General features: G+C 31.6%; 2 protein-coding genes across 3 annotated transcripts in view; one reads left to right on the top strand and one right to left on the bottom strand.

The window, feature by feature from the left end:
• LOC131844581 (flotillin-2) overlaps positions 1–17,112 on the top strand; it is a 247,835-nt gene that overhangs the window by 27,616 nt on the left and 203,107 nt on the right. The window lies entirely within an intron of this gene.
• LOC131844538 (glucose dehydrogenase [FAD, quinone]-like) lies at positions 5,274–17,084 on the bottom strand. Its single transcript, XM_059193455.1, has 2 exons — positions 16,976–17,084; positions 5,274–7,275 (listed from the first exon to the last, which is right to left on the bottom strand). Exon 2 carries the CDS (start codon positions 7,273–7,275, stop codon positions 5,404–5,406), a length of 1,872 nt encoding a protein of 623 aa, XP_059049438.1. The 5' UTR covers positions 16,976–17,084; the 3' UTR covers positions 5,274–5,403.

Genomic DNA, 17,112 nt, shown 5'->3' with positions numbered 1-17,112 from the left:
TAGTGCTGTTTATTATGGCGACGGTTACCGTTTACCGTCAGATGGACCCTCAGCTTCTTTGGGCATATTAATTGCTCTATTTTACCCCAGTAATATATTCCGTTTGAAGCAAGGGCATGTCAGTAATGATTACTTAAGCTCTGTATGGAATATAGAATCTCATGTCACATATTACTAAATACATACCTGTTTGTTGTTATCAAATAGCTGTAATTGAACCACGAGTAGTTATAGCATCTATCTATAGCATCTAGGAAGTGCCTAGAAGCAGAACCAGTTTTCAACTTTGTGGAGAATAAGGTTGTCAACCTCTTTTCATAAATGTTAATCACATAATATAATTATATGTATATGTATAACTATATAATTTTTGTATATAGGAAGTCTGTATAAAAAAATGAGGAACAAATAAATAGGTTAGTTAAGTAATTAGTAACCCTCGCCTTCGTAGAACTATATCTATGTATCTATACATACATATGGTGCTGTTACGTCACAGACAAGGGTTTAAGCAGCAGCTTTCCATCAGATCAGTCATCCGTTTATTTGCTCTTACATTTGTAAAAAATATCAAAAAATAAAAAAACATACACAACACCTAATATTCGCAATTTATATAAATTATATTTTAATGTTACTGGTATGACAACCTATCTGAATATAAGTGGAAACTGTCCAGAATATAAGTGGCTACCGGCAATAATATAAATGAACAACACGGATATCACGTCATTCAGTTGCCAATCCAGAGGTCTAAGGTATAATGCCTTTGTATCCTATATTTTATTGCCATATCTCATTCTCCAACCAAAACAACTTGCAAAGCTGCTTAGCGGCTGAAATACGCGAGATAGAGGTGCCCATGTCTTTGTACAATCTCTTTCCGGTAAATAATTTTTTTTTAAAGATCATCGACTAAAATACCATTTTTATAATAGCAAATATGTCAGATTGTCCATTCTAGAGGCACTGGATATAATTGCACTGCTGCGGACCACTACATCTGTTCGTGGACATACCTATATGAATTGAGATATATATATTGTAATTTACTGACATAGTTTATAAGTTGTTTACTAATATAATGTGATATTCGAAATAAATAAATACAATTATCATTATAATCTTTTTGTTATCTACTGCGGAAGAAATTAAATTACATAATTCAATTTATTTCAGTGTATTAAGTCTTGGTGAAAGTTTCCTCAAGGACCTTGTACGAAACTGTTCTCATAAAATGAGAATATGTAACAAATTTTGTAAGTCAGATCTTGTAATTTTTAAGTAGCACAACTTTTTGGCCCTTAACTACAAAACATGCTGTACGAATGAATGTTCATGGTTCAGACCGGTGTCACTTGCGTTATTTGGGTAATTATTGCTACAGTTATGCTATATGTTGTACTAGTGGTACAGATAATATTAAAATACAACAATATATAAAATATCTATACAGCTCCTTCTATTATTTCAATAATTAATATATCATTATTATTAATATTATAAATGTGAAAGTAGGGATGTTTGTTACGCTTTTACACAAAAACTACTGAACCGATCATCATGAAATTTTGTACACATGTTCTTGGAAGTATTAGAATGAACATCGGATACTTTTTATTTAAAAATACAGAAAAATAAAATATCATCATTTTGCTATTTCAGCACCATCTAACAGCCAGAAATGAAGTTATTTAATGAATTCAATGCGAGCAAAGTCGCGCCTAAAAACTAGTAGGTATTATATAAAATACTCGTTTAATTTTATGTGCTTGATAATGTAACATACATTTAATACAAAACTCGGTGAAGGAAATTTTAAAATAGGTCAAGTAGTTTTTGAGTTTATCCATCACTAGCGCCTGCTGTTAGTGTATCACTATATAACGCGGTGCTGTCCGCATAAAGTACACCTTAATTTACTCAGCAATTCTATCGAACAGCGTTTAATATATAAAACTCTCCATTTTTAATTTTTATTTATATATATTTACTTATTTGGGTGATAACGATGGATTATCCAGAATAAGTTTTTCATATAAATATTGTTTTTATAACTAAATATAAAAAAATGCTCTTAGAAATATTAGTTTTCATAAATTCACATACACATATGACTACTGAGTTATTTCATAGATACCAATGCATCCATATTTTAAAGTAACATACTGTTTCCTGACTTATTAATATTTACTTATTAATTTACCTATATTTGTAATTATTTGACTAATATAAATATTTATTTAAATACCTATTGCATACGGACTCCTACGATTTAATATTAGCGTAAAATACAGCGCAATTCGTTGCTCTTACAATTCTTGCAGGCTCTTATATATTAGTAGCGGACCCGGCCCGACCAGACTGTCCTGCCTGGAAAATCAGGGGAGTCTACCGGGTCAGTTATTATTCAAATCATCCAGGAACTTAGTTATTATTAAACGTGTGGACTGTGGGTGTATTAAACACATTATTAATATGATGAGGGTGAATAGTTGTTTGTTACTCTTTCGTGCGAAAACTACTGAATTGATTGATATGAAACTACAATAATACAGATTATTCATCAGAATTACTCATAGACCACAAATATCACGCATATGTAACCGCATAGCTAGTGGTAAATAAAGATTTCTCGTTCATTTCGACTAGGTTGCATTGCACTAGCAATGGACACGAGCTTATAATGTAAACATGTTATTTACCATAAAATTCATGTTACAGCCCTATTAACTATAATAATTACATTCAGGAAACTAGTTAAATATACTGATTTATACTGTTTGAACTATAACAAAATGAAAAAGTATAATTCTAGATTTTTTTACAAAGAATATAAATAATTACATAGTAGGAGTAGTCCACTACTATATTTCTTTATTATAAAAATTTTATCTAGATAACTAAGATAAGATAAGCATTTATTGTCTATAACTGTGTTAGATCATATATGGAAACGACCAGTTTATCCATTTCGGACGTACAATATGAAATTAAAATATACAATTACATCAAATAACCAAATTACAAAAACAAAAAAAATATATATATAAAATAACTATCTACAACACAACTCAGATCAAACAATTTGTCACTCCCCTCCACCAAGGTAATATTCATCTAAGTTGTAAAAGCACTTACACAATAACCATTGTTTTAAGGTTGTTTTAAATTGTCCAGCATCCAGTGACTTGATGCTATCAGGCAAATGATTAAATATTTTTATTCCACTTATGTAGGTACTTTTACTATACATATAACTAGAAGATCTCACGGTACAGATGTCATATTTATATTGCGATCTTAAATTACTCTTTATTTCTGTCCTTTTACAAAAATGATCCTTATTTTCTTTCATAAACAAAGCTATTTCTAATATATAGATACATGTCAAGGTTAAAAATTTTAAATTCTTAAACACATTTCTCAATGAGTCATACCTATTGATATTATATATTCTACGAAGACATTTTTTTTTGAAGTATGAAAGTAGATTGCACGTTGACTGAATTACCCCAGAATATTATCCCGTAAGTGAGTAAAGGATATATATATCCATAATAAGCATTTTTCGCAACATCTGTTGTAGTTATATTTGTCAATACTGATATAGCATAATAGCCACTTGAAAGTTTCCAATTTATTTTTTCAATATGTGTTTTCCAGTTCATATGAGTATCAATAGTGACACCTAAGAATTTTATATCTGTTACTTTCTCTATATTTGTGCTGTTAATACTAATATTAAAATCCAATGGCATTTTCTTATAGTTTATGAATTCCATAATTTTTGTTTTTTCCAAATTAACTTTCAAATTAATAGATGCTAACCAATTTATTACAATGTGTAGTGTATTATAAATGTCATCAATAAAGCCTTTGTCAGTTAGATTGTCTTTAGATAAAAATATTGTAGCGTCATCAGCATACATTATACATAAATGATTAACTATCAGAGGAAATTCGTTTATATAGATTAGAAACAAAAGAGGTCCCAATACACTACCTTGGGGTACACCAATTGAAAATTTTTTCAAAATTTGATTGTACTCGTATTATTGTCCTTGTATCTCGGTCAAACGTTTCTAGTATGGTTGCGTGAAATCTATTATTTAAGTATGATTCCATTAGCTTCAATGCATTCCCTCGAATTCCTATATGTTCAAGTTGTTTTAATAATAATTTGTGCACAACACAATCAAAAGCTTTTGACATGTCTAGAAACTAGTTACCTACTTGCCTTAATTTTTTTAGTAGTTATTTCCATTAAGCATAATATATTGTTTTTAATATAGAATACCGACATATCACTTAATAATATACAAGGAATTAATTAAAACAATATTAAGTTTGAAACAAGTATTTGCCTTTATTGCATTATTATTTTGTTTCCCATATATTGAGTATATCTTTAACTTTAATTACTGTATTATTATCTCTCCTATACCATCTTTTATAAAAGTTACAGTACAAGTTAGTTTTACAAGTTACTGGCACATTGACTAGCAATGTCTGCAACTAAGTGACTAATAAATGGCGATTTAAAACACACTAACAACAATATCTAAAGCATAGAACAATTCCTATATATGTATTTAAGGCATGCTTTCCACATAGCTAGGCCGCGTCTATGTCTTAGTTACAGTTCTTAGTACTAATTAGTTTTTGACTACATACATATATTACGTACTTATATTTTCAGTACATACATCACATCTTTTTCTTTTCTTTATCTTTAATATCTTTAAAACATATTGAACAATATATTGTTTAGTTGAAATTCAATATTAATGATGATGTGAACCTTATTGTTTTCCCATCGTTTTATATATGAATATAATTATCTATGTATTCAATGTTGTATTCGCTTGTCACATTTGGCTAGTTAAAGACAATCGATCGTCAGTCAGAATTATTATTTTAAGCAGTACACTTAAGAATTAATTTACAGTAATTCATAAATAAATTAATATTGCACCTTACAACCCATATTCCACCGTTGTTTTCATAATACGAATTAAATTTGCTCTAGAATGAAAGTTTGCATCGAATGCCTGCTGCGGTCAGATAACCTTGTCATCGAAATTACTTTCACGCACGGACACTGCTCAGATTCCATAAGAATATGTGAAAATTACAAGTTCTGTAAGAACAATGTTCGCTTCACATATTAAAAAAATATATTGCCCTCTCTGTCCTTTTGTGCTCTAAATTTAGTTCAACTCATTCTAGTTCAGTACCAAAATTGATCCCGAAAGATTAGTATTAGCTACAAAAGAATTAACAAATACGTATCTATTTGTAAATTAGTTAATAAATAGTAAAAATTCTAATATTAATTTAATTACATATAACACCTATTTAACATCACAGATTGAATAGTTTCATTTTCTTAAATTCTAATTATAACATCCCCCAGTCTTGTTTTATCATGTCTGCACCCTTTTCAGCTATCATTAACACTGGGGCATTTGTATGGCTTGATACAATTTCTGGCATAATGCTAGCATCGATTACTCTTAGCTTCTCTATACCATGAACTTTTAGTCTTTCGTTTACAACAGCTGATGGATCATTCTTATCACCCATTTTACAAGTGCCACTCTGGTGGTAAATCGTAAAAGTAAACATTTGAGCATGGCACGCGAAATACTCATCACTACCGAACGGTCCTTGTTTGAGACACTCTTCAATGGGAACGTCGTATAGCTTTGTACCAATTTTTCTTAAGGCTGGTTGTCTCGCTATATCGATTGCCACTTTAATTCCCTCCACAATTTTTAGTAGATCTTCTTTATATTCAAAATAATTCGGAATTATAGTTGGGTGTACTTTAGGATTTCTACTTTGTAATAAAATCCTTCCTTTAGATTTTGGCCGCATTAACATTGGAAAGATCATAAATGTTTCTGTGTTTTGTAATGGACCATATGTGTCTGCATAAATCTGATCGTCGAATCCAAAATTACGTGATGCCATTGGATCGGAGTTCAAACCGACACCAATAAACAGTAATTCAAAATCTGGCCAACTTGATGTATTGAATTTATCTTTCAAATCCATAAAAACTAACGCCTCACAACCTCCAGGCAGTGATAACGGCCCCTTGTGTGTTCTCATCCATTTGAATACTATTTCCAAATGGTTAAGAATGTACATAGTATTCACTGGCGTACTTTGCTGATTTACTGTAAATTGTAAACCTCCTGCAGCAATATGATCCATTAAATTATAGCCCACGGGTAAGTCTTTGATAACTGGTATTTTCATTGATTCCAAATGGTCTTTAGGTCCAATTCCAGATAGCATCAAAAGCTGTGGAGAGTTAATAGCACCCGCAGTTACGATAACTTCCTTACTGGCCAATATTTTATACTTTATATTGTGTTTTTCTAACTCTACGCCTATTACTTTCGTTTTAGTGTCATCAAATAGAAGTTTGGTGACCATACTACCTTTGCTTAAATAAAGATTATTTCTTTTATGTATTGGATGTAAATAAGCTCTGCTTGAACTATGTCTGGTTCCGTTTTGCATTGATAATTGTAAATAGGAAACACCTGAAGGATTAGGGCCATTGTGATCGCCGTACTTGAAGCCTAATTGTTGTGCTGCTTTTACCCATGCCTTGGACTTTGCCGTACGATAAGGCGCATGTTCTACACTAAGGTAGCCGTTGTATCCATGATATGATGCGTTATCAAATTTTGGAATACCGAATCTTTCAATTTTTTTGAAATAAGGCAGTACTTCGTCCCATCCCCAACCTTTATTACCCATCATCTCCCAGCTATCGTAGTCGGATTTCATTCCTCTTGTATAAATCATATAATTTAAAACGCTGGAGCCACCAACCACTTTTCCACGTGGCCAGTTACATTGTTGGTTCTCAAAACCAGCGCAGTATCGACTAGAAGGCTTAGTTTTGTATTTCCAATTTGCGGCTGTAAATTGTAAATAGTTTGCAACGAGAGGAATATCCATGACGAAGTTTTCGTTCACGCCAGCTTCGACGAGTAAAACTTTCCATTTGGGTATTTCCGTCAATCTGTTCGCGATTACACATCCTGCCGTTCCAGCACCGACAACTATGAAATCATACTCTGAGAGAAGGGTAGCTTGATCAGGCGGTTCATTGTCAAGATTTTGGGTACCTTCGTTAACAAAGTTTAGTATAGACGATACAGGATCGAAGTACTGGGTGCCTATAGGTGGCAGAAGGGCAATGAGCACCCACAAAGCCACTACATTCAACGCCCGTGAGTGAGACCTCATCTGAAACAGATAAAGAGAAACATAAGCTCGCCTTTGCACTTTTTGATATATGTAGGAATGACACATTAGATCACGACACACCTAGGGTAAGTGGCAACGGTTGCATGTATATACATGAAAAGTGCATTACGTCATGATGTGGTAGTAGTACCTATCGTGCGTTATATTATGTCTTCGTACCCTGTATTTTCTTGTTATCCTCCTACAATGGCATACTGGTGAGAGAGATACATAGACGACTTTCGCCACTGGTAAATTGTAGTAAAAAAATTTTTAGATGCATATATGTACTCGTGTCTGAGAGTTTCTTAGACTAGATAAGTCTACAAATATAAAATACTAGGTAGTGGAAACATTTGAAACAAAACAGCGCACATTCTTCATTCAATACGATTGCGTGCGTTGGCATTGTAATTGATTTTAAAGGTCCTTTGATTTGTGGTCTATCTCATAAATCGTTGGGATTTTCCTTTTATTCCGTGATCTACGAAATGACTAATAGAAGGATGTAGTACGTATGTCAGCTTAGTATACTATATTAAATAATGTTTCCTTTCATAATTCCATCTTAACTTCAGTAACCCTGTTTTGAAATATTTAACTTAAAATTCATAATGATCTACTACAAGTTTTCAATATTTCCTGATAAGTTCATAACTACGACGTGTAATAAAAACCTTTTCTTTTAAATAAAGAATCATAGATATAATATTTTCTTATGTACATGAACGGTAACACGGATGTCATAAAATAAGGTGGGATGGTTTTAGTACCTCTGATGGGTAGAACTTTCAAGATAAAGTACTAAGGAAAGGGAAAAGTCCTGTTTGCTACCATCATGGTATAAAACTAATAATAAACCTTCCGAATATTATAAAATTACATATATGGTATATATTATTCCTTTACTAGTTCTAATATTGTCACAATTTTACTTTTGTGTCTCGTGTGTTTATATTATATTTGACCTTGTAACCATTTGACGATAATTTTCAAAGTCACAAGTTCTTTTCTATTCTGATTACTCTTATTAGTGTCATCTGTGAATTAATCATCTACATGAAATATCTAAGTACAGTACATTAAGCAGTTGTTACATTAGTGAATAACAACTGTAAAATAGTATTGTATTTGATGTGAATGAAGTCTAAGACTGTGAAGATTTGCTTTAGTTAAATCGTCATATATTTTACTTGTGAAGTCTCCTAAGTGAAACTTGTAGAATTTGACTTATACTGTTACTGTATTTCAACGTGTTCTTTCTGTAACTACACCACACCATTAATATTATAAATACCGATTTCTTTTAGGATTGATGGATATTTAGTTAATGTTTGTAACTCTCTAAGAAATTAGACAATATAGAATTAACACAGATTTCATTTAAAAGTCAAACAGATACAGTGGTGTGGTCTCAAATCACATATAGTATACTTCTTGCTTGAATACTTTAAGCAGGCGGTAGAGCTAGTCTTTACACACCTATCTATATGTAAAAATTATATTTTTCGCAAATAAAACATAAATGCTTTAAAACAGTGCTAATATTCGTTAAATTATTATCATTGAAATAAAAAAATAATAATCCTTTTAATTTTTTTAAATATAGTTCCCCGAATAGCTTATACCTATGAATAAAATAATACTGCGTCTAATGAACAATTCAATTACTCTGAACTCGTTTTAAAACCAACTATCTAGCCGCCCTTGGTACGTGGCCATATGAATATATCCACGAGTTATACCTACATATAACTCTTCCGGAAGAATATCTCTAAATTCAGTAAGTGGTATGGAGATAAAGCAGCGGCAGAGTATATGAGGCGTTTTAATTCTGATCCATGGCATTTTAATTCTGCGGCATGGAGGTGAATGGTGACCACCGGTATCACATGATAACGTGATATCGGTGATATTATTCATGTATATATTTTATATAATTACAGTCAACCCTCCTATAACGCGGTGAGTGCGTACCGCGTTGTATGGAAACCGCGCTATAAGAAACTCGGATTTAACCATACAAACCAGGCTAATTCGTAGCGCGTTCTATGGAAACCGTCTACCGCGTTGTATGGAAACCGCGCTATAAGAGACTCAGAATAAGTACAAATCACATCATTCGTACCGCGTTATATGGAGACCAATAAATACAAAAGACAAGATAAATTATAAATTATTTTTATTGAATTGAAGAGTATGAACTCTTCAATTCAATAAAAAAAAAGGAAATGATGAAAAAAATGAAACAAAAACTAAACTAAAAAACTGTTTTCCAACAAAAACAAAAGAAAGACTTTTGTAAAATGATGTAATCTTTCAACACTCATCCTCACTGTCAGATATGAGTCGCCTAACTCGCCTTCTTTTAATGGGCAAAATGTCTTCCTCACTTGGTTGATCTTCACATTGGTTTTAAGCGGCTAAGACATAAGCAGAACGTAGTTTTTCTATAGTTCACGCGACAATGTAGTCAAAAGATCACATATATATCTTTCATGTTACAGTTTCGTTAGACACACACACGCATGGCACGCTGTCGATGCGAAACTATTTAGTTAATAGAAGTGGAAGATAGCGCATGAGGAGAACCACCCACCCGTGAACCACGCTGATATAAACATATCCAGTTAAAACCATTCATTGGGTGCACGGAAAGAACTGATGGGACGTTGTTGAACGGAAACCGCGCTGTAAGAGTACCGCGTTATAGGAGGGCTGTCGCAATTTCAGCTCCGCGTTATATGGAAACCGCGTTCTGAGAGTACCGCGTTATAGGAGGGTTGACTGTACTAGCTGCTTCCGCAACTTCGTCTGCGTGGAATTTAACTTTATTTTTCTAAAATAAAAGTAGCCTAAGTTACTGCTTATTACAGCAGCTACCTGCCAATAAATGTCCCGTCAAAATCGGCCCAGCCATTTCAGAGATTAGCCGGAACAAACAGACATTAAAAAAGTGGTTTTTTGGTGTATGTACCGTCTTTATAGTCATTAGCATGTTGAAAAAAACGGTTATTTCAATATTACAAACTGACACTCCAATTTTATTTATATGTATAGATGTATATCTATACATCTATACATCTTCTATACATATAAATAGGCAACGGTTACCGCTTATCAGATCTGCAGTCAGCTTGTTTACCATTCCAATTATATAAAAAAAACTAAGGGACAACAGGTATTTTGCTTTATAATTCTTAGAAAGATAGATAGATAAGAATATAATTATTGTTTAGTTGTTGAACGTACTGACAATACGGTCTGTACTTATATACAATACACTACAGTCTATAGCTATTACATACAGCTATAGACTAATAGCAGCCTTTAGTTTGCTTATGTTTGTATTGTGTATGTATGGATGATGAACCATAATTGTTACTGTACACATAAACAACACACAATTAAAAATATAACAATTACTTACATGCGGAGACAATTGTAGACTAATGTAATAACTAACGCTGAGATTGCGCATTTTATTACAAAGTTACGCAAAAATTTTAAATAATGTTGATATATCATATCGGTTGTCTATTAGAAATGTACTATGATAGTGAAACAATGTTATGTAAGGATTGCTTTGCTAAATGATAATTTTTATATTAAATATGTTTACTAGCCATGTCCCGCGGTTTCATCTGATTTTATTTGAGTAAAAAGAGCTACGCGGATGACATGATATGAATTTGTCTTGAAAATATAATATCTCTATCTATCCACTTATCAGAAAAAAAAAACAGGTGATGGCCTACGATCGTCCGCGTAATATAATCTAAATTCAAATCAAATTTCTTTTAGCTTTTTATGTAGTTTTAAAAGATGACAAACAGACAAATACTTCGAACAGATACTTCGAATTTGTAGGCCTATAAATATGTTTTCTGCAAATAAGTGTTTTCTATTCATAACGACATTTTTAGTTTTATTAAACAAAAAGAGCGAAAGGTCTATCAGTACGAGTTCGCTTAGTTCGTGTATGTAATATTATGTTATCATTGTTTTTTTATTTATGTGGTTGTATATTGGATCTCCTTTCAATACAGCGGTTCTGTTATCTGTGGTTCGTGTTTGGGAGCTCTCTTCTGAACTAGTCAGTTTGCGATTAACACAAACGTACTTCGTACCGTACGCCGTCCTATTGGGAATAACAATTGTTTACAACCCGTTTGAAATAAATCCAAAAATAATTTTAAGGAAAATATTCCTATACATGTAATCCGGAGCCTACTCCGTTATGCCGTCTCTGATTGCACAACAAAGCACAACAAACAAAACTTCTACACATTTATAAAGTTATTGTATTAATTAGGCTTGTTGATTATTGTATAAAGTAGAAACCTTTAACATTTAGAACTTTTTAATGTCACAAAAACATATACGATATTAATCAATGGTTACACAAATTTAGTGGATACATCGATTAATGTGTTCTATTCCCGTCACTGGCTGAGTATGAACTTTGTCCTGCCGAATGTCACTTCCCTGGTCTGATGAGGAAGCAGGCACGGGACATAACGTGATATCCGCAGTGCTATTCTTGCATTTAAGCGATGATTATCACTTACCATCCTGTGTGCCGTTGTTTGCCATTGTGATTGCATAAAAAAGTAATTACCTTAATTCATGAGGACTCGTAATATTTCCATTATTTCCAGATATCTATGTAAATCACTCATGAATACAAAATAATATAGTTGGGCTTGAAATCTCCAGTTACTAACACGTTTTCAGTAAATATATGAATTACTTATAGTTTGGTGTTTTCACTGTACAGTCTTTTATATTGTGTTGAATAGGTGTTCTAAGATATTCCGACCATGACCAAGTATGATTAGGTTAGAAGGTGGTCATGGTTAAGCGTGATGACACATCTCCCTGATTTTGCTCCGTTATTGTTGTTCTTCTTGTTCTTATCCTAGCTATATTTACTACTGCAGGTTATACATATAAAATATCATAAAAAGACACATGTAGTCGACGCCACATTTGTCTTTTTTGTGATAACGATTTGTGTATCCGTACTATCAAAGTAAATATCTATGTATTCTAAAGATTTTTATATTTGTAACAAATAAACTCATACTACTGTATTAATTTCAAGATATTTTTCAACATTACATGTTGAAAAAAATCTCCTCTTCCCTTTCTCGTCAAATATTTTATATGAAAAACAACATTTTACTAGTATTATTTGAAAAGTATATTTGCAAATATTTTTTTTTATATAATTGTAGACTATTGTCTTAGAAGACACGGCATAAGAAGTAAATATCTTCATTTGTTATTTAAATGTTCTTAATGATAATTAACAATGTAGATTCATCACATTCATTCATTCACTCATTATCTTATATATATTGTCATTATCAATTTTTATAATGGTTTATATTTTTTTCATTTTTATCTATTATAAACAATGTTAATTTCTAAATTATACACAAATATGAAGTCTCGTGAGACAACAGGCGAACTCGCGATCATCAAAGGGCGAGCTAGTGTGTTAAAACACACTATATTGGTAGACACACTATTATGGTCATATTGTATACCATATCAATATATAATTCGTTAAAAAGCAAAACAATTACTAAGTAGTTAAACAATTTCAGAAATACTAACAAAATATATTAAAATCTGGCACTTACGTTTTTATTGGGATTAAATTAATTATTGCATAAAACCTCCAGAAAACTATATTTTTCACCATGAAAACTTAATTTTATATTATACTTTTTTTACTGAGGATAACTTGTACCTAAAAACTTTGTGAGGCAATAATAAAAATTTATATGTAAAATATGAACATTGATTTTGCAATACAATTTTCATTTTTGTACGACAGAACCTTGACTGGTTATTAGTATATGTTGGTTGTACGTACACATGTATAGATTTGAATACAAAAGTGGGCGTTCCGTATGTAATAATGGAGTATAGTAATGCTATATAGTATCAATAAATTGGAACAAATGCGACACCAGGTTGCCCACCTTAAAATACAACATCGTACGAAGATATAAAAAACTGATAATTTATGTATATTAATCCAATTTAGGTTTTAACCTCACACAAAAACATTTTGACCCATTTTCATAGTAATTTCATACACATTTGTACTAGGAGATAAATATTCTAATACCGAAGGCTAACAATACCGTATTTGTACGACAATCCTTGTATGATCGTCATCCCTGTACGACATAGTATATATATTCCGTGACGTCCACATTTGTATGCACGATTACCACAGATAGACCTTCAGCTTGTTTGCCATTTCCTTAATATCACGAGGAAAAAAGCAACAAATGAAGATTTCTTTTTAATGTTACAAATGTTCTTTTTTTGAAAATACTTTTTAATTTCAATTTCATGACAACGATCAACAGAAATGTCGGAAACAGGTTTCATAATTGAAACTATGTGTTTAGACCATATACATACTTTTTAAATTGACACTATTGAATTGCTACACCACTGTATTATCATTCCTTAATATTAAGGAATGATAATACAGTGGACCCCCGGTAGTCCGACAATCATTTTGCAGGGCAGTGTCGGACTATCGAATTTGTCGGATTATAGAGTACTGCCTAAGACCCCTTATAGTCCGAATTTTTTTACAAAAGAGTACCTTGTAATCCGACAAATTATAGATCCAATGATGATTCTTTATATTATATACATATACAGTGGACCCCCGGTTATCCGACAAACGTTTTGCAGGGCAGTGTCGGACCATCGTATTTGTCGGATTATAGAGTGCTGCTTAAGGGTCCTCTGCTTATAGTCCGGAATTTTTTACAAAAGAGTATCTTGTAATCCGACAAATTACAGATCCAGTGATAAGATTCTATGTTATATATGTATGTATGTATATGCACTCTGAAGTATATTGTCAAAGTAATATTCAATAACAAATAATAGACAATGTCGGATTACAAGGGGGGCCGGATTAGACAGGGGCCGGATTACCGCGGGTCCACTGTATTGAAGTATTAAGAGCCAATTTAAGAGTTATCCAAAGCCTTAAGCTATTTAATAAAAATGCATTGAATTTACCTTGAAAACTAACCGCATTGTACACATTTCGGATATTTGTTGCAAAAATGTGTAAGAAAGTATATGAAGCTGCACGCGGGGGACAAAATGTCAAGATATCGTAATTCTTACTTCCTTAAGAAGAATATATTATTTTTAATTTCTTCAATTAATTTATATTACTTATTTAATTGTTCAATCTTTTCTCGATTGGTGCAATTTTTTTTTCAAACAGTTTCAGTCCTTCTCCCGTATTGGATTAACTGATTTTGTCGTATTTAAAAACAGTTTTATTTTACAGGTACGTACGTATATGAGACTATATTCTAAGTGAAAAGCGAAGTCTCTGTTTTCGTCTGTTTGTATAGAGATACAAACAGACGAAAAGAGACTTCGCTTAAGAATCCATAAGCAGAGGCGTATGGGTTTTAATATGATTTTTACTATAAACAATTAACTGTTTATGGACATATTGTTGTTTATTTATCATATCCTTGTTTATTTATTTATTTATATATACACTTACTATTCGCTCTTCTAAATTAAATTGGCAATATTGTCCATTTTCGCATCTGAAGTCTACAGTATTTATGGTTATTTATGAAATAATTCATTGATGAATTAAATATATATTAACTCTATCTAGCATACTCGCATGCGTAATTTCTAATTGATACTACACTTAAGAATGAATTAACACTTAAGAATAAGCATGCGCTGGTTGCTGATATAATTACAGTGTATTTCTAGTTATAGATTTTATTTATTTTAATTATTTCTCTATTTATAGTATCAAAATGTTGTTTGTAATATTTTTATAAAAAAGTGTGTTCAAATGTTTCTATTACCTATTTAGTACATATGGTACAAGCTCTGATTAGTTTGACTTTAGATCCTGCTTTGTGAATTGTCGTGTATTGTTATTTTTTGGTTCGATATATATTATAATTAGTTTATGAGAGTAAGATGCGGCCAAATTTTTATAATGTGTTTAAATTTAGGATTGTATGTATATATACTTCACCTAACTTAGTTTAATTAAGGTATACCCGGATCCGCAAAGGACTAAAAGATTGTATGAAATAGTCGAAATAAATAGCTTTTTGTAAGTATCTATGGAAATATACTGTCGGAATCATCACAACAAACTAACGTCCAATAGATTTTTTTGTTACTTTAATGGTAAACAGGATGTAGGCTCATCTGACGGTAATATCACTTACCGACAGGTGAGCCTACATCCTATATCATGAATACCTATATCATCATCTATATCATGAATAGCACTGTGGATATCACGTCATCATATGATGCCTGTGGTACCGCAGCGTTGCCATTCTGGAGGACTAAGATGCCTCCGTGCCGTGCGTATCTCACCGTCTAACCAAAATACATATTACAAAACAAACAGCTTTGTGGTGGGACAGAGCTACTAACACAGATCCGCCTAGTTGGTTATAAACAAGCAGGAGATATCTTCCCTAAAGGCGTAATGTCTTTAGGGAAAATGTAAATGACAATTACATATATGTTTATTATATAATATACAATTGCATTCGAATCACGTAGATACTGCATAAACCTTTTTTTTTATTTATCTACAGTTTGGTTCCTAGATAGTTAGGCCTCCAGTGTCATTTATATAAGTAAAATTGGAATAAAATTGGCCAGCTAGGTTTTGCTGGATCTGAAATTTTGATGTGAAATTACTGTAATGCATAGGTTAGTCGTAAATGCTAATACTATGTGAATTTCATCATTAGAAATTGGGTCGAAAATTAAATTTTGCACTTTTTAGTACTAAACAAGTCTTGTAACCGTATAGTCTATATTCGTTCATAATTTAAATACTACACGTTTGTCGGTGAATCTCGTGCCACTCTAGTTTGTATGATAATTAAAATGGAGAATATTTATTAAAACCTTTAAATATATAAATCTAATTATAACTATAATAATCATTAATTCTTTAAATTTGTTTAGTTAGTACTATCACTAGCTTTCGGCTTTTATTATATACATTGGATTACATAGATAGATATGTATAGAATTTTACGTGCATTATCTACTCTAAAACATAGCGTACTTTCGTGATTATTTATGAAATAGATAGAATTTGTTGTCATGTTGGAATTGGAATATAGGATATTATATAAATAATTTTGTCAGTGGAAGTAAGTATTATTGAATGAAAATAAGACTTTTATTTACATGAAATAAAATGATACACATATTAGTTGAATGTTTTACCCCTTCTAAAGATAACGAATGATTAGAGATGCGTTAATGAATTGAGTTTCCAATTTGAGAAATTGAAAATCCATAGTTATTTTAAACAATCTAGTTTTCTAAAGATATATCTTTATATTTTTATCACTATATACATTGAATTACACAATTACAAAAGAATAGGTTAACGTACTAGCAAACGTGAAAGTTCTGTATTTTTATTATTAAATAAACAATTAATTTTTTTATTTCTAAACATAGTAAACCAGTAGCTCCTATCACCTTAACCTTTCATTATATCACTTTTTTTAAATTAATAAATAGATTGATTCTTGATTATAAATGTTATTGATTGATTGATTATAAATGTTAAGAACAGCGATATTTATATAACTTATATTTTTACTTCATAATAATGAATACTTACATCTCAGAATTTAATACCAATAAGATCACAAATTAACACAAGCACAATCGATATTGTCAACGATGTTATATCGGTAATCGATCGTTTTCTATATCGGACATCACTTGGATTGGTGTAACGCGCGCGGGGCTGTGCGC

The sequence above is a fragment of the Achroia grisella genome, unplaced genomic scaffold, assembly GCF_030625045.1.
Source record: "Achroia grisella isolate CSIRO2021 unplaced genomic scaffold, CSIRO_AGI_Agris_v1 utg109, whole genome shotgun sequence".
NCBI lineage: Eukaryota > Metazoa > Arthropoda > Insecta > Lepidoptera > Pyralidae > Achroia > Achroia grisella.
This window is presented reverse-complemented; position numbering and strand designations above follow the sequence as displayed.

Excerpts from the sequence above, each read along its gene's own strand:
- LOC131844538 (XM_059193455.1), bottom strand. The coding sequence starts at position 7,275 with ATGAGGTCTCACTCACGGGCGTTGAATGTAGTGGCTTTGTGGGTGCTC.